The sequence below is a fragment of the Peromyscus leucopus genome, chromosome 15 (genome assembly GCF_004664715.2).
Source record: "Peromyscus leucopus breed LL Stock chromosome 15, UCI_PerLeu_2.1, whole genome shotgun sequence".
NCBI classification, from domain to species: domain Eukaryota; kingdom Metazoa; phylum Chordata; class Mammalia; order Rodentia; family Cricetidae; genus Peromyscus; species Peromyscus leucopus.
In genome coordinates, this window is record NC_051076.1 from 69,016,570 (window position 1) to 69,042,971 (window position 26,402).

The window sequence follows — 26,402 nt, forward strand, 5'->3', positions numbered from 1 at the left end:
TTTTTTTTTTTTTTTTTTTTTTTTTTTTTTTTTTTTTTTTCGAGACAGGGTTTCTCTGTGTAGCTTTGCGCCTTTCCTGGAACTCACTTGGTAGCCCAGGCTGGCCTCGAACTCACAGAGATCCACCTGGCTCTGCCTCCCGAGTGCTGGGATTAAAGGCGTGCGCCACCAACGCCCGGCTGAGAGCACGCACTTTTAATCCTAGCACTCAGGAGGCAGAGGCAGATGGATTTCTGTGTGTTCTTGGTGAGTTCCAGGACAGCCAGGGCTACACAGAGAAATCCTCTCTTGTGGGGGATCGGGGGAGGAAATCTGTTCTACTTATAGAAAATTCCAATAGCAAGCTATATTCAAAGCAACAACAAAGCAGTTTTAACTATATTTTCCGTAGGTGATGCCCTCCGGACTACATGTCAAAGCCTCATCTGGACATACTAGCATTATTGCATTTATAGTCACTGTGGCACTATCACAGTAGCCCTGTTAGGCAGGAAGCTGTGTCCACCAGCAGATATGTGAACAGCAGCAGGCATGTACTTATGCACAGACTTGTATTTTAAAAGTGTAAATGTAGAAGAGCATAGTTATTATAGTAGGAATGCTTATAATTGAAATCCATTGTGTTCATGTATGAGAATGTCACAGTGAGATGTATTTTAAAGAAAGTTGGATAAAGCAGACATTTTCTTTCCTCTTCTGTATTTTGTGTTCTTCTCCATGTATAATCCTAGAATTGGCTTTCTAAGAATATTAAACAGGCATTAATAGATTGTTCATTTTGAGGAATTCGTTTGTTTAAGCTTCATACTATGTGTTTTCTGTCACAGCTTCAAGTTGGGAACAATAACAATCTCTCAGTTTGCCTTTTTGTTCTCAATAGCTCCTGTAGCTCTCAGTGACAATTAGTAGCTATTGAAAAGTTTTCTATCTAGGCTGTTGTCTAATGTTCTCACTTATTCATCAGAGCCAGCAAACATGATAGTAAATTACTCTCAGCTTATAGTTGAAAATATTCTCAAACATTCAATTACCTGCCTACAGGTTCATGTTGGGCACAGAGCCAGAATATAAACAGAAGTCTCTATCATGGCAAAGGCCTTTTTGTAATTTGGGTTATTTCTTTCATACTGTAAATTCCAAGAGGACCCAGCTAAACCTTGAAAAGGATTCTAGACTGAGACCTCTGCTCATTTTCAGTGTGGATTTATCATCTTTTTTTTTTTAATCCCAAGTATGTTACATGATGTTTCCTAATCCAGCAAAATGGCTAAGAAGTAGTCATTTGCAGAGAATAGACATACTTACATATGGATGGACCGTTCATGAGTGTGTTAATAGAGCCCATTCTAAAGAATGGAGTTAAGGAGCCGGAGATGGTTCAGCAATTAGGAGCATTTGCTGCTTTTACAAAGGACTAGAGTTTGGTTTCCAACATCCACATAGTGGCTCACAATGGTTTGTAACTCCAGTTCCAAGGGTTCTGATGCCTTCTTCTGGTATCCATGCATGGCACCAGGCATGCACTCGGTATACATATACACATTCAAGCAAAACACCCATATGTGTAAAAACAACAAAAAACAAATTTTCATTAAAATGGAGCTGAGAGGGAGAAGTGAGGGTAAGTTGTAGGTCTGGCATTTATAGGTCCAACATCTGGAATCTGAACTCTCCTTATACTAACAGAGGATGAAGTGTATGTAGAGACTAAGTCAAGGAGAAAGGATGGAACAAGTTTGTTTAGCTTTGTGTTCATTTTACATGTAACTTATCAGATGATAAAAGCCAACATATCCATACATATAATAGTGTACAGACTTTTGTTTGTGCTATTGACCCATGTCCTAGAAATTAAGGGGAGGTCTATTCAGATCTGCAGCTCAACACTGCCGCATTTTCTTTATTTTTGTAAAGATATATTTGTGCGTGCGTGCGTGCGTGTTTGTGCGCGCACGCACACGCACATCTCATGGGCACCAGATCCCAAGAATGTCAGAAGAGGATATCTATCCCTTGGAACTTATTAATGGGAGGTTATGAGCTGCCATGTGGATGCTGGGAACTGGACCCAAATCCTCTGCAAGAGTAGCAAGTCCTCTTACCCTCTCCAGTTCAGCCTCATTTTCTTAATGTCTCTTCAAATTTTAAGCATATGGCTAAAGAACCCTTCTTTTCACCAAATATACCCAGACCATTTGGCCTTTCAACTCCACAGCCGTCCTTGGCTCCTACACAATGGCATCAGTTCGATGCAGAGGAATTATTAATAACTGAATCTATAGAAAATAACTGCTAATTTCTTACTGAATTCTATTAAGATTCTTGTGTATGTTTTTTGTTTTCTTTTAGCTGTATATGATGTAGTGGAAGAAAAATTAGAAAGTGAGCCAGACTTCCAGTATATTCCTGAGAAAGCCCCATTAGATAGTATCCATCAAGATGACCATTCCCTGCGAGAGTCAATGATCCAGCTAGCTGAGGGGCTTATCACTGGAACAGTACTGGCACAGTTTGATGTAAGTGATATCATTGTATTAAGTCAGTATGTACTAATTAGTTTGAGTGTGGTAAGAGCCTAACCTACTGTGTGTTATGATTTATAAGGTAACATGATAGCCTTAGAACTGGTTGACATTGAGTTCTAAAATGTAGTTTTTTAATTTATTACCATAATACTAATTATGCCTAAAACAATGATAAACGGCTCTGATGGTGGCGCTGGTTACCAGGGGAAAGGTCACTGTCATGACAGAACCCAGTTGCTTAGTAGCGGAGAGCTTTATTAGGAGGAGGGGGGAGCAGGGACAAAAAGACCAGGCCTGGGAAAGAACATGTATGGAGGACAGAGAGAAAGATGGGGGAGGGCAGAGAGAGAGAGTGAGGTCTGCATCCGGCTTTTTAAGGGCTCCCAGTGAAGTGAGCTTATGCAGTTACATCATCCATATGCTGACTGTGTGACCATGCCATGTGCATGTAGTTGCCAGTGCACACTGATGTAAGACTCAAGACCCTTTGCTTAACTCCTGAACTGCGCATGTGCAGTCATATAGCTGGAGTGAGGGCAGGATTCTAACAATGCCTATATAAATAAATGTCATTTTGTAAAAAGGATAAGAGCCAGGCATAGTGGCTTATTCCTGTAAACTCGTCATTTGCAAACCTGAGGCAGGAAGATGTTCATGAGTTCAAGGTCAGTCCACAGTAGTGAGCTCCTGGCCACCCTAAGCTATTGAGTGAGACCCCTCTCAAAATTTAAAAGAGTAGTAGAGACATCTTAACTGGTTTTCCCTGTAATTTACTAGGTCTTTTATGAAAGGTAGTGTATACTTAAAGCTTGAGCAAAGTCAGGTGTGACAGCACACATCATTTGCTGTTCTCACATCCACAGCAGTAGATTTTCTATGAGCTTCGGGGCATCCCAGGCTACATGTAGTAAAGACCTCATCTCAAAAAATAAAATAAACAACACTCTCAAGTTAAAGAAAATCACTTTGGTGTTTCAAGTTCATATTTAGTCACATTTAGCTTTTCTCTAGTTTTGTTTGTAACAGTCTTAAAACCCCTCAGATCCTTATCTCAGAAGTACAAGAATACTTCTTCACTGCTAACCTTTATTTTGATTAGTGAGTATATAGTGACTTTTGAATGTCTATATTTAAACCAGACATGTCCAGCCTGTGGCCCACAAGCTGTATATATCCAGATTAGTTATTTTATAAATTCAGTTCAACACATTTGTAGATGGCAGTATCTTGTCATAGTGAACTTAATTTGTTTATCTTTACTAAAACTAGAAGTTTTCCCATGGGTTTAAAAAAATGGCCATCATTATATGTTGTATTCTAGTATATGTTATATGTAAATACTTATAATAAAACATAAAAGACATGCATCTTTTTTTTTTCTTTTAAAAAAATCTCAGTTTTTATATTGTGAGTCCTTCTAAACTAAAAGAAAGCCAAGTGTTCTCTGCAGATTTGCTATTCAAATATCAGGTACTTTGATGAACTAAATTGTTTTCAGATTTTTCAGGGTATCATAGATGTATAATGCATGTCAAAAGCTACAGAACTGACACAGTTCTGGGCTAGCACTCTGCTCTTTCAGAGAGTATCGTAGTGTGTTGGGGGTACAGTGTTTCCTGTTAGAATAGAAGCTAGTCTGCAAAAACAACAGAATTATTGATAACTTACTGGACTGTTTCTTGCTTGTTTGTTTTTAAAGCAACTGTATCGGAAAAAACCTGGAATGACAATGTCTTGTGCCAAATTACCTCAGAACATTTCCAAAAATAGATACAGAGATATTTCGCCTTGTGAGTATCTTTTCATTCTTACCATCATTAAGCTTAATCTTTTAAATAAAACTTTATTAAAAATTTTTATGGCCAGAATGTGGATCAGTGGTAGAGCATTGTGCTTAGCATGTGCCAGGCTTTGGTGGTTTAATCTGAAATATCAAAGCAAAAAAGGAATCCATTGTTTCTTTTAACATTTTTTAGATGATGCTACACGGGTCCTCTTAAAAGGTAATGAAGACTACATCAATGCAAACTATATAAATGTAAGTTTTTTGTTATGCTTTTGTTATTTGAAATAATTGAAACCATTGTAGTAAATTTTAAGGTTAATTTCTTTTTATTAAAGGTCTAACTTTGATAGAATATTAAAACTTGAAGATATGGATATTTTATCAAATTAATGTTTTAAAAAGTAAGCCAAGGCTATTTTGTGGTGGCACACGCTTTTAGTCCCAGCACTCAGGAGGCAAAGGTAGTTGGATCTCTGAGTTCAAGGCCAGCCTGGTCTATAGAACAAGTTTCCAGGTAGCCAATTCTACACAGAGAGACCCTGTCTTGGAAAACCTAAAAAAAAAGAAAGAAAGAAAGAAAAGAAAGAAAGAAAATTAAGCCAGGTGTGGTGGCTTTAATCCCAGCATTCAGAAGGCAAGATTGGAGGCTCTCTGTGAGTTCAGTGCCAGCCTGAACACATAGAAAGCTCCAGGTCAGGGCGGCCAGGGCCTCAGGGTGGGTCCTTGTTCACCTCCCCCACTCTAAAACTCTAAAATAATGATAAGGGAAAATCTTTATATTTTGATACACTTAAGAGTACTAAGATTAGCCGGGCGTTGATGGCTCACGCCTTTAATCCTGGCACTCGGGAGGCAGAGGCAGGCAGATCTCTGTGAGTTCCAGGCCAGCCTGGTCTACAGAGCGAGATCCAGGAAAGGTGCAAAGCTACACAGAGAAACCCTGTCTCAAAAAACCAAAAAAAAAAAAAAAAGAGTACTAAGATTAAATGACAGTCTGAATTTTTAAAATGCTGTCCAGTTAAAATCTTACACATAGGCTGGGCCTTGTTAGCACACATGTAAACCCAGCACTTGAGAGGCTGGGTTAGAAGACTGCCAAGTTCATGACTAATGGGACTACAAAGCAAGGCACCCTGTCTCAGTTAAAACAAAATGGATGTAAGGCAGAAGAGAAAATGTAAGCAACATTGAATATTGTAAACTACATGGCTATTTTCAATGCCTATAAAAGTAGAGAGAATAGTAAGGAGAGTCCCTTGTGTATCTGTCACCTAGCTTTAAAGTCTATTAACAAGTGGCCAATATTTAATTGTTTAAGTGATACCCTGTAGATTTTTTTTTTTAGCCAAAATATATTACTTTATGTACAGTTAATTCTCACTATTTGAGGTAGTCGTAGATTCTTTCTACAAAGTTTGTACAAATGATGAACTAGGGAATTAGTGAATCATCATTTCTAAGGTAAATAGAAAGTTAGGTTTTTATAAGTATATAGTCATATTTTCATCAGTTAATCAATACCTAACTTCATTTAAAGACTTATTTAATATTGACATTGTTGATTTGTTAACTTTGAACACATAGCCAACAGCATTGAAGTGTAACTCATACTTGAAGAAAGCTAATCTGTACTTTTTCCATGAGGAATAATATCATCATGGAGATCTTCTGGCACCTCAGAACACTAGACAGCACTTCCTCATTGTGATTGTAAATGGTGCAGTTACTCACCATAAACACAGAAATGTGAATATATGCTACTGCACAGTACTGGCAGCTGCTTGTGGGCAGTATAAGAGGGGAACAAAACAGAGTTGCCTTATTTGGTGTCAGCTGGAAACATGCTTACCCGGTGACTCAAATTGTTTGCTTCCCTAGTATGCCTACAAATGACCAGCAAAGCGCTCCTCCTGTTTTCAAGTTACATAGGAACTTTAGCAATTATGGGGTAGAGAGATGGCAAAGCAGTTAAACTTGCTGTGCGACCATGAAGACCAGAGTTAAGATTCTAACAGCCACCCATATAACAAGATGAGTGTCCTGTAACCCTGCTTCTGCGGTATCAGAGTTAGGAGGATTGTTGGGGCTTGCTGGCTTCCATCAAAAAATTCTAGACTCAAGCTCCAGGTGCAAGGAGAGACCCTTCCTCAAAGGAGCAGGAAGAGAGTGATGCAAGATGACACACAACTCCTCCTGCTGGAGGAGCTAATGACTTTTTTTTTTAAAGCAAAACTGGAGCTAGAGAGATGGCTCAGTGGTTAAGAGCACTGACTGCTCTTCCAGAGGACGTGAGTTCAATTTCCAGCACTTACATGGTGGCTCAAAACTGTCTGTAACTTCAGTTTCAGGGGATCTGACACCCTCACACAGACAGACAGACATGCATGCAGGCAAAACACCAATGCACATTTCAAAACAAAGCCACAATACTAATATAAAACTTAGAAAAATAATATCAAACACACTTAAAGTATACTTGATTTTCACAACAAAGTACAAATTTAAACTGTATGGAAGTATTATTATTTACCTATGAAAGTGAAAGACCAAAATTTTATGATAACATATGCAAGTTCAGTTCTTCATATGAAGCCTTAGGTTCAAGTATGCTTTGGGACTCAAAGTTTTTAGATTTTTTTTTTTTTTTTTTTTTTAAAGAATATTCGGGGTTGGGAATTTAGCTTAGTGGTAGCACTTGCCTAGCAAGCACAAGGCCCTGGGTTCGGTCCTCAGCTTGGGGGGGTGGGGGGATGGAGGGGAGGGGAAGAATAATATTCAGTCCCTGTACCAATGCTATAGAAAATAATGTCCCTAGCAGACTATAAGAACCCTGTAATTATTATATTGATATTATATAAATATTCTGAGTCAGAATAACTTTTAGGTCAATTAAAGTCAGATTTTGCTGTCAAATGCTTTCAAGTGAGGTCAAGTTTAAAATGCCTTCAAGACATGGTTTCAAACACCAAAAGCAGTTTTGCATGTCAGACTGTTGGTATTCTTAGAACTATAGATAAAGGATTATAGATATATTAATATTAGCAAATATCAATGGAAATACATTCCTGAGTGTTTTTGGTTGAAGTGTAGGTTGGTAAAAATGCTCTGAAGAGCAGTATGGTATTGTCAGAATCAGAAATCTGCATACCTTTTGATCCAGTATTTTCATTTCTTTCTGTTGCCCTTATAGATAGGCCTATTTTCACATTTGCTAAAAATGTCAAGATTAGAGAAGTATTCAGTTTAACCTTGCTACTGCTAACAAACATTATTAATGTTTTTTTATGTCTTAAATTATGCCTTAAATGTCTTTTAAATATATTACAGGCTTTTTTTTTTAAAGCGCTGTTAAAATTTTGGCATTATCTTTCAAACAATAGGACCGTATATACTGTGCTATCATTTTAAAAAAAGTTTTACAGAAAAATAGGAAAATACTTGTTGTGTACAGTCTGTCTATGTGAAAGAGGTACTAGAAACTAGAAAAACAAATTACCCTCTGATAATAACTGGAAGGTGGTTTGAAAGGGAGACTTCAAGTATACAATGTTTGGTATTCTCAGAATTGCTATGTGTAGATATCACCTTGTTAAAATCAACCTCAAATGTAGTTCAATTGTGATTCTTCAATATTTTTTGTCTTATTTCATTCTATAAATAATTTTAAACATCATTCTAATAGCTCTTCACATTGTTTTATGAATATAATTCAGCTAAAATGCATTATTTTTTTCCTTAGGAAATTTACCAATAAACTATTTATAGATACTTTTTAAAAAATTCTTTGCAGACCCTCTGCCTCTAAAACAAGTTTCTCTGTAAAACTATCCTTTAAGCCATAGTGGTGCCAGATATGGTCATACATTCCTATAATATCTGGGATCCTGGGCTACATTGTGAGACTTTGTCTCCAATAAAAAGTAGTGTTTTGGGAAAAAATGTGTTTTTATATTACTCTTTCCAACAATTGAATGATGAATATGTATGACTTTGGACATTGCCAGGAAATTTCTTTTACAGATGAAATTATTAATGAGGATTATTGTATTAATCAGTTTATTGAAATAAGTTATGTTCAGTTTAACATTAATGGATGGTTCTCATCTTCCCAATCATAGGAAAAGTCAAAATGCAAAAATTTTAATATCTTTTTCTTTTTAGATGGAAATTCCTTCTTCAAGTATTATAAACCAGTACATTGCTTGTCAAGGGCCATTACCGCACACTTGTAAAGATTTTTGGCAAATGACTTGGGAACAAGGCTCCTCCATGGTTGTGATGTTGACCACACAAGTTGAACGTGGCAGAGTAAGCTGTAGTTGAATCTGACCCATTACTTGGGCTCTTTTCAAATTACATTGTGTTTATGGACTCAGAATACTCTTTTGTAGCCTTTACTCTTCTCTTGTGGTTCCATGATTTGAATTATTATAGCTAAATACTTCAGACTGCGCCTAACACCATACTTGTGATATAAATGTTACATTTCTTATCATTGTATTTGTTTAAAATCATGTATATCCAAGAGGCCTGTTTATGGAATATGTAAAGAATATGTAAAAAATATGTTACAATTTAACAGTTAAATGACAAGATCATTTAAAAACTTGTTAAAGGATCTAAATAGACAGTTGTAGATGTAACCAACCGTCTTATTAAATAAGAAACACAGAAACAATGTAAAAGAGAAAGCCGAGAGGTCAGAGCTCAGAGCTAAAATCTCACCCTTCCTCCTGCTGTCCCAGCTTCGCGAAAAGAGACCTACTTCCTGTCGGTTCGTTTTTTTATAGTATGTTGTTCTGCCTTCTCATTGGTTGTAAACCCAAACACATGACTGCCTCGTCACTGTCTGAATGTACAGCCCCCTAGGTCTTAAAGGTATATGTCTCCAATGCTGACTATATCCCTGAACACACAGAGATCTTATGGGATTAAAGGCGTGTGCCACCACCGCCACACTCTTGCTATGGCTCTAATAGCTCTGACCCTGAACACACAGATATCTATGGGATTAAAGGCGTGTGCCACCACCGCCACACTCTTGCTATGGCTCTAATAGCTCTGACCCCCGGACAACTTTATTTATTAACATACAATCAAAATAATAATTCAGTATAATTAGATTACCACCACAGACAGTTGCCTAAGATGATACACTAATATCTGTTAAGCACGTAAGAAGATAATTGGATATCAAAAAGTAAATGTAAATCGAAATCACAGTGAGACGCTACTTTATATACAGTAGACTGATTAGAATTAAAGGGAGGCAGATAATGACAAGTGTTGGTGAGAGAGTGTAGAAAATGCAGCACTGCTCTGCTTACAGACTGGAAAAGTGAGACATGGTATTTCTGTAAGTCATCAATTTCAGTACTACATATACTCAAGGAATTGAAGATACGTCCATGCCTTCCCAACATTAGCCGTGAAATGGAGATTCACATACTCTAAATCAAATGTAATATGTTCAAATTACTGAAGAATATTTGGTAATAGTAATAACTGAAGTATTGTTACTAGCTAGAATTTGGGTGGGCCTGGAGAACATTATACTAAGTGAAAAGTTCTAACAACAAAAATTATTGTATGATTCTACTTTTATGAAACATCCAGGATTGGCTGTTCCATAAGTATAAAAAGTAGATTAGTAGATGCCTAAGTCCATGTTTGAGAAAGGATGGAATGGAATAGAGTGCACAGCAACTACTAATAAGTATGGGGGTAGTTTAGGGTATAGTGAAAATGTTCTAAAAGTGGTGAGTGTAATGGTTACACAGTTCTTTGAAGTACATTAAAAGCAATTGCACTTTAAATGGGTGAGCTATATGATAATCAGGCTGGGATTATGTAGTACAGACCACACATGTGCCCACACACCTGTGTTAAAACTCTATCGGAATAAAGCCAAACAGGATTGTAGAAATGTGAATAATGACTGGGTAAGATGGCTAAGTCTGTAAACTGCCTGCCATGCAAGCATGGGGACCTGAGTTCAGATCTCCGGCCCCCATGGAACAGTTAGGTACAATAGGTGTATTTGTAGCCCTAGAGCTGGAGGGGCAGGGCAAAGACAGACAGATCCCTGAGCTCATTGTCCAACCAGCTCATCTAGCCAAAGTACAGTGACAGACCCTTTCTCCAGAAAAGTTACAGAGTGATGGAGGACACCCAACATTGACAACTGTGCTACATGTGTGCACATGCACACTCATATATGTGCACACACATTCATACAATATCAAATGCACACATTAAAACATTAGTAGTTTGAAGATCTAAGTGAAAGGTGTATTTTCTGTAAATTTGGAAGTTCTTAAAAATTTAAATACTTGATAAGTTGGAGAATTTAAATTCCTACACCTAAAAATGTATTTTTGGGTATTCGATCCTGTTGATAATCAGGTTAAATGTCACCAGTATTGGCCAGAACCCACAGGAAGCTCATCCTATGGATGCTATCAAGTCACCTGCCACTCTGAGGAAGGAAATCCTGCCTATATCTTCAGGAAGATGACACTGTTTAACCAAGAGGTAAGAAGTCAAGAGTGTCTGTTCAGAAGAACTGATATAAAGACTTTGAAAACCAAAAATATTTTTAGCTTGAGTAATAGATACCAGGAAACAAGAATTACTCAACTGTTGGCTAGAAAAATGGTCCAGCAGTAAGAACACTTGCTGCACAGTCTTCAGGACCAGAGTTCAGATTCCAGCGCTGACATCACAAGCTGGGCATAACTGCAAGTGCCGGTAACCCCAGCTCTGAGAAATCAGACAGAAGGACCCATGGGCTTTCTGGGTTCCACCATAAAGGGCCAGGTTCAGGGAGAGACCCTACTCTAAAGGAATGAGTCTTCACACATTCACATAGATACATACACACATAAAGTAAGTATCAACTGTTTGCTTTAATGGGGTAATTTGGAATTATACAAATATTACTCTTCTGTATTATCATAAATGTATTTTCCACTTCTAGTGGTAAATGTGATAGTCAGTTAATTGGGAATTTAGCAAATATTATTATTACTGTTACTAGTTTGCTTATTCATAACATTTGCTTATAAAAAATTTTAGTGCATGAGGCTGGAGAGATGGCTCAGAGGTTAAGAGCACTGACTGCTCTTCCAGAGGTCATGAGTTCAATTCCCAGCAATCACATGGTGGCTCACAACTGTCTAATGAGAGCTGATTCCCTCTTCTGACGTACAGGCAAACTTGCAGAAAGAACACTGTTTATATAATAAATAAGATAAATCTTAAAAAAAAAATATGTAAGCCGGGCGGTGGTGGCGCATGCCTTTAATCCCAGCACTCAGGAGGCAGAGCCAGGCGGATCTCTTTGAGTTCGAGGCCAGCCTGGTCTACAGAGTGAGTTTCAGGAAAGGCACAAAGCTACACAGAGAAACAGAGAAACCCTGTCTCGAAAAAACCAAAAAAAAAAAAAAAAAAGACAATGTAGTGCAGTCAGTATTAGGAAAGTCTTTGGATATGTCTGGGGCAATAGGTAAAGCCGTTGAAAGATGTCAAGTTGTTTTCACTTTTCCCAGTGGTAGAGCAGAGCGACATCACAGTCTTGGTGATGTGGGAAGAAGAGGTCGCAGGCAGGGCCTTTGACAGTGAACCCATTGCAGCTTTCTGACCGACCGCCAGCTCTTCTTAGTTCTGCCACGGTCATTCCTCTTGGCTTCCAGTGCCAAAAGCAGACCCTGATTGACGAGGCCCGGCTTGGTCCCCTAGTTGGAATATGTATGGGAAGGACATCATGCTGGTAGTCCTGGCAGGCTCTAGAGATGGTCTGCCTCAGATTCACTGCCCGTATTTGGTTCTTTCCCTGACAGCTGCCCATCATTTTGTGTCACTTTGTTTTTGGAACAGGGTATTACTACATAGACCTGGCTGGCCGGAAACTGGCTGCCTCTCCTCCCAAGTGCTGGAGTTAAATGTTTGCACCACCACAACCCAGCAACACTGCCTGTCATTCTAAAGGGGCCAAAAGACGGAATAACTGTAGCACAAGCCGTGACGGCCCTGCCTTTTCCATCAGCAGTTAAACCCTTGAACGTGGGAAGCACCTCTCCTCCAAGGGTGTGATGGTGACAAGTGAGGTAGAGCTTGTCTCACAATAGAAGGAAGGAAGCAGGAAGCTGACACTGAGGGAAGCCAAAGTCAGGGGGAAAGTGACAGTCCATTCAAATAAGAGTCAGTTACGTGTTTGGTGGCATCATGTGTGATCTGTATGTAGGCTGAACCATTAAGATAGTTCTTCATTTTCACCTTAACCAAGAGGGAGGGAGGGAGGTGTGTGTGTGTGTGTGTGTCTGTGTGTGTGTGTGTGTGTGTATGTAATGATTTCTATCTTCACTGTCCTTTTTTTAGAGTCTATCTATAATTAGCCATGGCATTTTTATTTGTATATGCTGAGTACCTTAGAACTTGCAAAGATAAATTAATTTTAAAAATTGAGCCAAATATAATCGACAAAAGAGATTTTTCTACAAGTATAAATGCACATACATTGATAGACAACAGACAGGTAGGTACTACTCCCTAGTCTTGATTAACTTTTACTTCCGTGTTCTCCCTTGAATGGAAATGGCACCCCCAGATTGAATGATGCTGAATGATAGTTACATGTTTGAAAGTGTTCGAATACTTAGCTCGAATAAAAAGTTTGATTGTATTTAGTCTTTTCATAAAGCCTTGTCAACCTAAAGATGGTCCTGTGGAGCAGTAGATGTCATGTCATTTTTCACATGAACGAAGGAAGCTCTGAAATCTTAAATTCTGTAACTGGCAGAGTCAAGATTTGAGCTAAGGTTCTTAATTAGTTCCATCTACCATTGCTTCCTCCCTCACCAAGTAGAATTAATCCTTTCTCAACTTGGTGTTTTTATTACATCTCATTTCTAATCTATGTGTATTGGGATTTTTTATTTAAAAATGTATCACACTTGTGTGTGTGCAAGTGCTTGTGCTTTTGTCATGATGCACCCGGGGAGGGCAGACAACTTTTAGCATCTGGTCTCTTTTCCACCACAGGAGTCCCAGGGTTTGGACTTAGCTTGCCATTCTTGGCCACAAGCATCTTAACTGCTGAGTCATTTTACTCTCCTGGGACTTCCCCCTCTAGTCTTGATAATTGCACGTGCCTCATGTAAAGATTATCTCATTTTTTTATTCATACTCACAAAAAGGTTTTTACTTTCCCATCTTTGCTCACCTGGAATCTCTTTAGGTAACCCTTTAAGTAGTTCTCTGACCTGAATTTATTTCTGCCTGTTGATTTGACTGCCGTGTTCAAAATTCCTTATAGATACAGAAGCTGAGTTAGAAAAGTGTAGGCAGGCGGTGGTGGCGCACACCTTTAATCCGAGCACTCAGGAGGCAGAGGCAGGTAGATCTTTTGTGAGTTCAAGGGCAGCCTGGCTATTACACAGAGAAACCCTGGTTTGAAGAACAATAAATAAATAGATAGATAGATAGATAGATAGATAGATAGATAGATAGATAGATAAATAAATTACTAGTCCTCAAAAGGATACAACTATTTCTTTGAAATACTGGATTTTAGTGAGTTTATACACTATGGCAAGAGGGAAAGGGAAGGTGGTTTTTGTTTTCCTTCTAAAATTAAAATGGCATGGATGTTTATACTTTAAAGGGAATTCTTATGTCAAAATGTGTACCTTTTCATTTTCATTTAGAAAAATGAGAGTCGTCAACTCACTCAGATCCAGTACACAGCCTGGCCTGACCACGGAGTACCTGACGACTCCAGTGACTTTCTGGACTTCGTTTGTCACGTCCGGAAGAAGAGGGCTGGGAAGGAAGAGCCGGTTGTTGTTCATTGCAGGTACTTGATTTCCTGTCCTTAGGAAGTGACTGACGGGCTGCTGGGGGAGCATGTACTGTACTTGGCCTTTTATGTCATTAATACTGTGGTATTTAGAGCCAGAGTCTGCTCTGACGGTGGGAGACAAAGGAAATATTCGAATATAACCGTGTTAGAAACGATGGAAAGGGAAAAAATAGCTGTTTTTTAGTTCTTTTCCTATTTTAATATCTCTGAAAATGGAATTGCCTTACAATTGATTGTAACTTAGAGCTGATGAAATACTTCCTTTATCTTCATGTGTTTGTGTTGGTATAACAAGATATTCAAAACTGTAATTTGTAAAAGCAGGCATGTAGTTTTCAGTTTTAGACTGCGAGACTAAGTGTGGCCAGCAGAGGCCCCTAGCACACAAACAAGGGGAGCTAATAAAGTGAACTTAGATAGCCTGTGGGCCTCTGGAGCTTAGCCAGTATGGAAAAGTATCAGATCCAACTGGTCATCTTTTTTTTCTTTTTCTTTCTTTCTTTTTTTTTTTTTTTTTTTCTTTTTTTTGATTTTTCGAGACAAGGTTTCTCTGTGTAGCTTTGCGCCTTTCCTGGAACTCACTTGGTAGTCCAGGCTGGCCTCGAACTCACAGAGATCCTCCTGGCTCTGCCTCCTGAGTGCTGGGATTAAAGGCGTGTGCCACCACCGCCCGGCTTCTTTTTTTTTTTTTTTTTTTTTTTTTGCCCTTAGGCTTCCTCTAGATTTTTTTTTTTTTCCGCTACTGTATTTTTGGTGCTATTTTTAACTTTATATTACTGTTTTCTCTTATTATTTTAACATTTTTGAGATGAGGTCTTATGTAACCTGTGCTGGTCTTGTACCTTTTTTGTAACTGAATCCTCCACTTCCTCAGTTCTGGGGTTTACATGTGTACTCCCATCCCTGCCTTAAAAAATAAATAAATAAAACTTTTATGTTTTTATTTTTTAGTTCCCTTTCTTAGGTTTATCTGTTTATGTTTTTCATTATTCAGCAAGCTTTTTTTTCTTGTTTTTAATCTTCTGCTTTTTCATCTCCCCTTTTATAACTTGTCTTTGCTCTTCTTTTTCCTTTTATTTAACTTTTTTTTTTTGCATCTGTTTTCTCTCCTTTCCTGGCTTTTTCCTTCATCTCATTCATTACTATTTCCATGTTTGCTCTAAATAATTTTTTACTTAATAGTATACTTTCCATTAGTTTTGCCATTTTCTCTTCTTTGGTCATTGATGGTATATTATGGGCTTTGATCAATTTTGTTTGTTTGTTTTTGTTTTTTGAGACAAGGTTTCTCTGTATAGCAATGGCTGTCCTAGAACTTGCTGTCTAGACCAGGCTGGCCTTGAACTCAGAGATCTGCCTGCCCCAGCCTCCTGAGTGCTATATTAACTGCATGCGCCACTACTGCCCAGCTGGGCTTTTGTCAGTTTTAACTGTACAACATATAGTGTGGTGTTACTATTGATAAACCAATTTGTTTCCATCTCCCTTAGTGGTATTGGGGGTCTAGCCTGCAAAAGTAGGCTGCTTATTAAGCAGACCCCCAAAGAAAACTGGAATGAAAATCCACACCAATGGAAGCACCAATTAGGACATAGAAATACTCCTCCATTACTGAATTCAAAAATACTAAGACAGAGAAAATGGTGGGTGAATTTGCTGGGCATTGGTGACATACGTCTTTAATCACAGCACTTAGGAGGCAGAGGCAGACAGATCTCAGTGAGTTCAAGACCAATCTGGTCTACAAATTGAGTTCCAGGACAGCCAGTAATGTTACCTGCCTCGAAAAAACAAAAACAAAAACAACAAAAAAAGGTTGGGTGAATTCAAATGTTTTCCTATATAAACAGATGAATGAACTAAGGATTTCATATCAGGACTTGGGAAGAAAGCTGTCAACACAGGAGAAAGTAAGCAAAGTGGATGGAAAAGTTAATGTGCACATGACTGAGGACTTCATCTAAGAAGTTGAGGTTAATCAAACAAACAGACCTGGTGAAAATGAAAAACTCAGTAGAGCAAATGTGTCAAGAGGATAGTGAATGCAGAAAGCCTCACCCACAGCCTAGATGAAGCAACAGCAATACAAGAAGAGCAGGGTTGTGGACACATGTGAAGAGTGCTGTACAAACATGATGGCCTGAAAGAAAGTGAGCAGAAAGGCGCAACCACGGCTTTCCAACCCGTAAGATGTGATCTAGAGACAGAACCTAGGAGTCCCTGGGGTGGAAGGAGTCAACATAACAGCTAATGGTCTAGAACGTCTATTCAATGAAAGTCTAGCAGTTTTCCAAATCTAGGGAAGAAATAAGCATCGAAGCCCAAGAGGTATTTAGAACCCCAAATAGCATGACAAGGGAAGAACCTCTCCATGGTACAATGTACTCAAAATGCCAAAATATAAAACAAACAACAATATTAAAAAAACTGTAAGAGAGCATAGTAGATACAGATATAGACACGGGGATCTTTGTGAGTTTAAGGCCAGCCGGGACAACATAGTGAGCCTTTCTCAAACAAAATAAAGCAAACTATAGGTAAAAAAAACAAACAGCAACTCACTTATAAAGGCAAGCCTAGGGACTGGAGAGATGGCTCAGCAGTTAAGAACACCGGCTGCTCTTGCAGAAGGCCTAGATTTGATTCTCATAACTGTCGATAAGCATAGTTCCAGAAGATTTGATGCCTTCTTCTGACTCCCTTGGGCCAGGAATGCATGTGATGCACACACATAATACATACACATATACCTCAAAATAAATAAATCTGAAAACCATGGTTGAGATAGTAAATTGTTTGGGGCAGAGTGGGGAGGGGGCAAGCACACCAGACCTTGCAACAGAAATTTTAAGAGCCAGAAAAGCATAGAATGCTGTATTTCAATCCCTGAAAGTGAATAAGCAATAAAACTGCTATATCCAACAAAGCTACCTTTTAATGTGAACAGAAATAAGGACATTTCAGCACTAAAACAGTTTATGACCACTAAGTCAGCATTGCAAAAGATACTTAAAGGAATCCTAAAAACAGGGGAGTAGGAAAGATAGATTCAATCAAGAGAACACAGGAAAGAGTAAGTTTCATGAGAGGACTAAATGAACAAAGGATACCTAAACCCATCATACCATGTTCAACATACTAAGACAGTGAAATTCCTAATGCAGATAGGGAGAGGGAAAAGAGCAACATTAGTCTAACCAATCACAACAACAACCAGCAAAGGGAGGCTAAAGGGAAAGAAAAGGGAAGAGAAGAAGACAGATGAAGAAAGAAAAGACAGAAGAAGCGTGACCCCCAACATAATAACGACTTACTACAACACACCTAGAGCCAACATTATACTAACTGCAGAAAACCTGAACACATTTCCTCTAGTCAGGAACAACTCACATAGTCAGTATAGTGCTTTATACTTGGTCCAGTATAATCTCAAAATCTTAGCTAGACTAATGAGACAAGAGAACAAAAAAGATAGAAATAATGAAGGGAAAAAGTTAGATTAGCCCTAATTTCTGGTCACACGATCCAATTTTTAAGAGACCTTAAAGATTCCATGAAAAATTTAGCTCTGAAAAACACTTAGTAAAGTAACAGGATTAAAAAATAAAAAATGAGCTAGTCGGGTGGTGGTGGTGCACGCCTTTAATCCCGGCACTCGGGAGGCAGAGCCAGGCGGATCTCTGTGAGTTCGAGGCCAGCCTGGGCTACCAAGTGAGCTCCAGGAAAGGCGCAAAGCTACGCAGAGAAACCCTGTCTCGAAAAACAAAAACAAAAACAAAAAAAGAGCATACAAAAACTAGGTAGCTTTCATATATATCAGTAACAAATTTGTCAACAAAGAATTCAGGGTGGGGGAGTTCCATTGACAAAAGCTTCAATAAATAAAAGACCTAACAATAAACATAATTAAGGACATTAAAGGCTTCTCCAATAAAACTATTTAAATACTGAAGAAAGTGATTGAAGACCCTGAAAGTTGAACAGACCTCCCATACTCATGGAATGCCAGAGTAATTGTAAAAATGTCTGTGCTGCTAAAAGTAACTTACAGACTGAACATAATCCTGGTCAAAATTGTAGTGACATTCTCCACAGAACTGGAGCAGATGATCCTAAAACTCACATGACCCAAATAGCACACCCACCCACCCACATCATAAGCAGAGTGCATCACAATACCTGATCTCAAGTTATACTATATTGCTATAGTGGCAAAACCAGTGGAATACTGGCATGAAACAGACATGGAGACCAGTGAACTAGAACAATGGACCCAGAAGTAAATGCACAGTTACTTCTACCATTTTACAAGATTGAGACATACTTTTTTTTTTTTGGTAGTATTGGTCTCTTGTTAATCACAAATTATTCTTCAGCCCCAGCTGACAAGAAACAGCCAATTCTTTTTTTTTTTTTTTTTTTTTTTTTTTTTTTTGAGACAGGGTTTCTCTTCTCTGTGTAGCTTTGCGCCTTTCCTGGAGCTCACTTTGTAGCCCAGGCTGGCCTCGAACTCACAGAGATCTGCCTGGCTCTGCCTCCCAAGTGCTGGGATTAAAGGCATGTGCCTCCACAACCTGGCTGAAACAGCCACTTCTTAATTCAAAAATATCATATAAACAGCTCTGATCGGCTGCTTTTGAGAGACTCCAATTCCCTCTGAAACTTTATAAGTCAGGCCTCTGTCATCTTTGTTGCTCTTAGCATTATCTTCTAACAACTCATTAAGCTCCAAATACTCAATGACTTTTCCAGGTCAAAGCTCCAAATTTTCCACCTTTCTCTCATAAAATATCCCAAAGCATAAAAGCTACATAGGCCTATCACAGCAAGGCCTCCGTCTTAGTACCAGTTTCTGCCCTATTTTAATTTTCTGCTCTGATAAAACACTGACCAAAAGCAACTTGGGAAGGAAAGGCTTTACTTTACCTTAATAGTTGACTTTCCATCATGGAAGAAAGCCGGGTCAGGACCCACAGCAGAACCCTAGAGGCAGAACTGGAGAACTACAGCAGTGGGCACTCCCTTGCATCTACTGACTTGCTCACCGACTTTGGTTACATAGCCTAGGTACCCCTGCCAAGGACACTGCTCACAGTAGTCTGCACCCTCCTATTAATCAGCAATTAAGAAAACGTACCCCTCAACACATGCCCACAGGCCAGGCCAGTGGAGGCAGTTCCTCAATTGAAGTTTCTTCCTAGGTGACTCTGGTTCCTATTGAACTGATAAAAAGTAACCAGCCACACATATATTAGAGAAAAGACAACCTCCTCAATACATGGTGCTGGAAAAACTGGATGTCTACTTGTAAAAGAATGAAACTAGATTCATATTTCTCACTCTGCATAAATATCAGTTTAAAATGGATCAGAAAACCTTAATAATCTGAAACTCCTAGAGGAAAGCATAGGTCAATATTTCATGGCACAAGCAGGAACTTTTTGAAAAAGAGTAATAGCTCTGGAAGTAATGGCGAGAACCAACAAATGGAATTGAATCAAATTCTAAAGCTTCTGCACAACAAAAGAAATAATCAGTGGGGTGAAGAGATGCTGTTTGCCAACTGGAGATCTGCCAGGATTAATATCTAGAAAGATCAAAAACAAAATATCTACTCAGAAGCTAACAGTTCTCAAAAGAATGTTCAACATCCTCTAGTTACCAAGGAAATAAAAATTAAAACTAGTTTGACATTTCATCTCATTCCACTCAGAATGGCCATCATCAAGAAAATATTTGATGATGAGGATGTGGAGAAAGATGAACCCTCATTCACTGCTTCTGAGACTATAAGTTGCTCCAGCCTCTGTGGAAATCAGTATGTAGGTTCCTCAAATATTGAACTATCACATATACCACTGTTCAGTATACACTTTAAGGACCAGTGCCACGTCAACACACAACAGAGATGTCTGTATTTATTGTTGTACTTTGTACAATAGCACAGTATGGAACCAGCCTAAAAGCCCAACAACAGATGAACGAATGAGGAAATGTGGTGCGTGTGTACAGTGAATTCAGTGTAAAGAAGAATGAGGAAATGTGCGTGTGTACAGTGAATTCAGTGTAAAGAAGAATGAAAATGCCATTTATAAGCAAGTTGATAGAACTGGAGATCATCATAGTAATTAAAGTAAGCCAGGTTTAGAAACACAGATTTTGAATATTTTTGCTGATATTTACTGTAAGAAGAATACATATGACATGCAGGTAAGAAGGGGACTACAAGAATGAAGGGAAAAGATGGAAGGGAAGAGGGGAAGTTAATGGGAAACATGGAATGTTCCATGTTTTTATCATAGAGAATCTAGATTTAAATATATATATGAGACATGAAAGCAAAAAAGGTACTGATGGTAGAGGGAGACCATGAGAGGTGTAGTGGGAGGAGGTTAAATATGAGCAAAGTATCGTGTTATGCATGGAAAATGTCATGAAACCCATCATTATGAATTCTAACTAAAAAAAAAAAAAAATTAAGAGGCCAATGTCGGGGCTGGAGAGATGATGGCTCAGTAGTTAAGAGTACTTGTTGTTGGTCAGAGGACCAGGGCTCAGTACCCAGCACTCACATGGTGACTATCAACCATCTGTAACTCCTGTTGCTGGGCATGTCACCACATTCTGACCTCTGTGGGCCCCAGGCACATGCACTTGGTGCACTTGCATATGTGCAGGCGAAATACTCATGCACATAAAAATAAAATATTTCTTTAAAAAACAAGTAAGATGCAGCGTCAAGAACGGTGAGGCATTATGGCTTCTTTATAGTAAAGAAATCTTCAATAGCTACCATAGTTATGCTTATAGATTTTGTCTTGGGCGGTTTTTTTTAAAAGTATCTCAATGGTAAGTTTGATATAAATTAACTTTGTTTAAAACATTACCTTATAAAACATAATTGTCACTTATGTATTTGTTAATGTATTATTTTAGATCTACTTTGCATTTTAAAATGGTTTAAAATATTTAACAGTTGACTTGTTCGCTCTATGAAATAAAACCTTAAAATGAAATTGTTTTTCTTTGTTGTGATTTGATACTTCGATATTTCTGCAGAAAAGCCACAAGTTTAACAATTGTACCACTGAAACTTTGCACATCTCTCTCTCTCTTTTTGTTTTAGTGCTGGAATTGGAAGGACTGGGGTTCTTATTACTATGGAAACTGCCATGTGTCTCATTGAATGCAATCAGCCAATTTACCCACTAGATATTGTAAGAACAATGAGAGATCAAAGAGCCATGATGATCCAAACACCTGTAAGCACTATACTTCATATGTACATGTATCTCCTAAATATGGTGGATCTTGTTATAACCTCATTCTCTATCTTTTTTTCTTACACACAGACAAACACACTTACATATGACAGTATCCTACTATGTAGCCAGGCCGCCTACAACTCACTGTATATCCCAGGCTGGGCTCCAACTCCTCAGCCTCTTGACAAGTATATGCCATAAAGTCTACCTCTAAATTATACTTTATCTCTTTAATTCTTACTCAGAAGCTAATATTTCGTATTATAATGGTCACCACCACTTGGTATTAGACATAACAATACAGTGGAAGGCTGCCATGTTCATCCTTTTAGGTGTCATCTCTGTTTGCTTTTTTGTTTTTTGTTTTGTTTTGTTTTTTCAAGACAGGTGTAGCTTTGTGCCTTTCCCAGAACTCACTCTGTAGCCCAGGCTGGCCTCGAACTCACAGAGATCCGCCTGGCTCTGCCTCCCGAGTGCTGGGATTAAAGGTGTGCACCACCCCACCCCCACCCCCACCCCCGGCTCTGTTTGCTTTTTATGCTGCAACAGCAGCAGATACCTATGACCTACAATGTCTGAAATACTTACTGCCTGGCCTTTTACAGAGACAGCTTTGTCAAACAACATGTAGATGGCTTTGCGTGGTAACTCTTTTGAGTCTTTTCCTCATGGAATGCTGTCAGTGAGAGCATCCCTAAACTGGAGAGTCTTTGGTTTCTCAAGACAGGGTTTCTTTGTGTAGCTTTGACTGTCTTGGAACTCACTCTGTAGACCAGGCTGGCCTCGAACTCACAGAGATCCACCTGTCTCTGCCTCCCAAGTGCTGGGATTTAAGGTATGTGTCATCACCACTAGGCTAAACTGAAGAGTTTTAGTAGGACTTTTTTGGGGGACCAAAGCTGTGGTGGAAAACCTTTCTTTTTCTTAGGAACTTAAATTGCATAACAACGACAAAATTCCTAGAAATTAAGCTGCTTATTCATTATATTCTCCACTGACTTTTCATTCTGCGTTAGAAATCAACAAAATCAAGAAACTTTAGAATTAGTGTTAAGATTGGTTTTTGTATTAATTAAACCAAAGTGAGATGTTGGCATTGTTAGTGGCAACAAGTTTACTTGATGCTGTCTAGCCTAAGCACTCTAAAAATGACAGTCATTTTCTAAGCTTCTAAATATAGAAAATCTCAAACTTACTCAAAAGTTGACATTGTAATATAATAAAAACATTATAAATACCCAACATTTGCCAACTCATTTTATTTATTACACTCTCAATTTCTTATTATTTAAAACAAATCTTGGATGTCAGAAATACTTTAATATGTATCTAAAAGATAAGAATTGTATTTTTTTCCTTAAGGTTTATTTATTTATCATGTATACAGTGTTCTGCTTGCATGTATGCCTGCAGGTCAGAAGAGGGCACCATATCTCTTTATAGATGGTTGTGAGCCACCATGTGGTTGCTGGGAATTGAACTCAGGACCCCTGGAAGAACAGCCAGTGCTCTTAACCTCTGAGCCATCTCTCCAGCCCAAGAATTGTATTTTTCTTTAAAAAAAAAAAAAAATACCATTATCTCACCTAAATTAAATTATAATTCCTTAATATTATCAAATAGTGTTCAGTTTTTCAGTTTCACAAAAACCTCACTTGTGAAATTTAGAACAACTTTATTATATAATTTACATGCCATAAATTTACCCTTTTAAAGCTTTACTTCAGTGGTTTTTCAGTACGTCACAGGGTTTGCCATCATCTCAATTTTTAGAACATTTTCATCATCCTATTAAGAATCTCCTTACTCATTAAGCACCTATTCCTCCTTGTGCATCCCAGGGACCAAACTTGGGTTACTTTTTTTGCTGATGCCCTCCTTAACTATCCCTTAGCCCCAGGCTAAGCAAATATGAATCAGTTAATGTATACTGCAGTGTATATCAGCACTTCATTCCTTTTATTACTGACTAATTTTTCATTATATGGGTCTAGCACATTTTGTGTGTTTCTCTATTGATAGATGAATGTTTAGATTGACACTTCCGTGAGCACTTATGTTCCATATGTTCTTATTCTGTTGGGTTTACTCAGTAGTAGATCTGCTGGGTCAGTGAGCTGGGACACTTCTGGCCACTGAGCTGCATCCTCAGTCAGAGGCAACATTTTATACCCAGTAGTGGAAAGTAAGGGTTCCAGGTCCTTACCATCATCAACATTTACCTTGTTTAAAAGAGAGTTTGTTTTATATATGAATATGAAGTGTTATTGTGACTTTGATTTGCATTTTCTTAATAGCAATGTCAAGTGTCTTTTCTGTAAAAATTGTTTTGGTCATTTTTTTTGTCATTTTGTTGGATTTATATTTTCTAGATACAAATCTTACATGAAATCTGTTTTCAAACACTTTCTTTCTTTTCTGTTTTTAAAATGTTCCCATTTATTTTGTGTGTGCTACTTATATGTACATGGGTATGTGCATGCAGTGGCTCACCTGTGAAAGTCAGGGGTCTACTTACAGAAGTAGGTTCTCTTTTCCTCCTTGTGTGTCCCAGGGACAGCTTGCTGGCCCTTTTGTGGGGGAGTTTTGTTGTTGTTTTGTTTTATTTTACTTTGTTTTTCCTTAATGGTGTCATTTAAGACCCAAATTTAGGTTAGGAATTAAGTACCCATCACCACATAAATAAATAACCAAATGTTTTTAACTTGAATGAAGTCTGGTATATTTTTTGATTTTTCATTGTAGAGGTCCTTGGTTAGGTTTATTCCTAGATATTTTATGTTCTTTGAGGCTCTTGTGAGTAGGGCGTACCCATGATCTCTTTCTCAGCATGTTTGTTTGTGGGCTATAGTTTTTTTTATCTCAGAAAACCAACTCTTAGATTCAGTGATTCTTTGTATTATTTTGTTTCTATTTCATGATTTTCTACTCGGATTTTTATTATTTCTTGCCATATACTAGATTTGAATTTGTTTTGTTCTCATTTATACAAATTCTTGAGCTGCACATCATTAGTCATTAATTAATTTGTCCTCTGTCTAACTTTTAATGTAGGTGCTTGTAGCTATAAATCTTCTTTATAGGACTGCTTTTAATGAGACCCAGAGGTTTTAATAGTTTGTGTTTTCATTTTCATTTAGTTCCAGGGATTTTAAAATGTCTTTCTGACTTCTTTGACCCAGGTGTCATTCAGTAGTTTGATCTCCAAGAGTTAGTGTGCTTAGGAGAGATTTGTTTACTGTCAGTAAGGTTTATCGCATGAAAGTCAGATCTGATACATGGAATTCTTTCAGGTTTTTTGATTTGTTAAGATTTGTTTTGTGTTCCAGGATGGTCTATTCTATAGAACCTTCCATAGGCTGCCGAATAGAATATATATTCTTTAGTATTTGGTAGTATATTCTGTTGTTATCTGTTAAGTCCATTTGATGTATGATGTTATTTAATTCTGATATTTATTTTTTCACCAGATGACCTGTCTATTGGAGAAAGTGTGGCATTAAGCTCACCTAATATTAATAGGTTGATATTAATCTGTGTAATACACTTTTTATGAGTTGAGTGCCCCAGAGTTTGGTGCAGTTATGTTGAGGATTGTAATGTCTTCTTGGTTAATTGTTCCCTTTAGAATGAAGTATCCTTTATCTCTTCTGATTAGTTTTAAAGTCTGTCTTGTCATGTATTAGGATAGTAATGCCTGCTTGCTTCCTGGTCCCACTGCTTGGAATTCTTCTTTCCATCCTTTTATTTTAAAGTAGTACTTATCTTTAAAGCCAAGGTAAGTTTCTTGTAGACAGCCAAGGATAGATTTTTGTGTCTGTTGACTGGAGAGTTGAGGCTATTGATATTTCAAGTTGTTATTGAAAGGTGTGTATTGATTGCAGTAATTTCATTTATTTATTTATTTATTTAATTTATTTATTTATTTATTTATTTATTTAGCTGTTTGTATTGTTAGTTGTACCTTGTGATTCAGGAATTATAGCTTCGTTTGTTTCCTTTCTTCGGTCTCTTTCTTTCTATGCTTACTCCTTTCTTCAGGCCTAAGCATTTGCTTCCAATATTCTCTTTAGGGCTGGTTTGTTGAACACAAATTCTTTTTGCCTATTTGTATCATGGAAAGGTTTTCTTTCTCTTTCAACTATAACTCACAGTTTTGCTGGTTTCCACTGAAAAATAATCTATTATTATTTATATGTGGCTTGTGTTTTTTCTCTCGTGGCTTTCTATACTTTTTCTTTATGTTTTGATCCATTCCGTTTGTAGGGCCTTCTGACTTTTCTAATTGGGTTACTAAGTTTTCCAATTCCAACTTCATTCCAGTTTGAATTCTCTTTAATATTTCCCTTAATTGAACCTTAGTTTTCCAACCCTATATATTATCTTGGTTCATTCAGCCTTATTTGTATTTTTCTTGTGCAACACTCAGGCATTTATTCTCTTTAAGTTTATTTTCTTCAGGTTCATTGAGTTATTTCATTGTATCTTTTATTTTGTTTTGTTTTTGTCGTGTGTCGTGTTCCCCCCCACACACACACACACACAGAGTTTCTCTGTGTAACAGCTCTGGCTGTTCTGGATCTCGCTCTGTAGACCAGGCTGGCCTAGAACTCACAGAGATCCGCCTGCCTCTGCCTCCAAAGTGCTAAGATTAAAGATGTGTGCCACCACACCTGGCCTATGATTGTTCTTTTAAGTTCTGGGTCCTGAGCTTCATCTAGGTAATTCTCATTAGACATTATAGGACTAATCTATAGGACTGCTATATTTTGGCAGGGACTGATAGACTTTTGCTTGGGTTTTCATTTTGCTTTCATATTTATGAATTTTCAGAACTTTACAGAATTTTCATTTATTCTGATGTGGACACAGCATAAGATGTGCAGGTCAGGCTAGGCCTGAAGTGTGGATATGGTGACAATGGGATGAAGTCAGGTGGATACAAGGGATTAGACTGACATACA

General features: G+C 37.9%; 1 protein-coding gene across 7 annotated transcripts in view; it reads left to right on the forward strand.

Annotated features, from left to right (window-relative positions):
- Ptpn4 (protein tyrosine phosphatase non-receptor type 4) overlaps positions 1-26,402 on the forward strand; it is a 179,565-nt gene that overhangs the window by 144,324 nt on the left and 8,839 nt on the right. For all 7 annotated transcript variants that reach the window (XM_028879796.2, XM_037211479.1, XM_028879802.2 and 4 more), the window contains 7 exons: positions 2,350-2,516; positions 4,225-4,315; positions 4,502-4,563; positions 8,473-8,619; positions 10,717-10,845; positions 14,019-14,167; positions 21,300-21,435. In XM_028879796.2, coding sequence (XP_028735629.1) covers positions 2,350-2,516; positions 4,225-4,315; positions 4,502-4,563; positions 8,473-8,619; positions 10,717-10,845; positions 14,019-14,167; positions 21,300-21,435 — 881 coding nt within the window. The remainder of the gene's footprint in view (positions 1-2,349; positions 2,517-4,224; positions 4,316-4,501; positions 4,564-8,472; positions 8,620-10,716; positions 10,846-14,018; positions 14,168-21,299; positions 21,436-26,402) is intronic.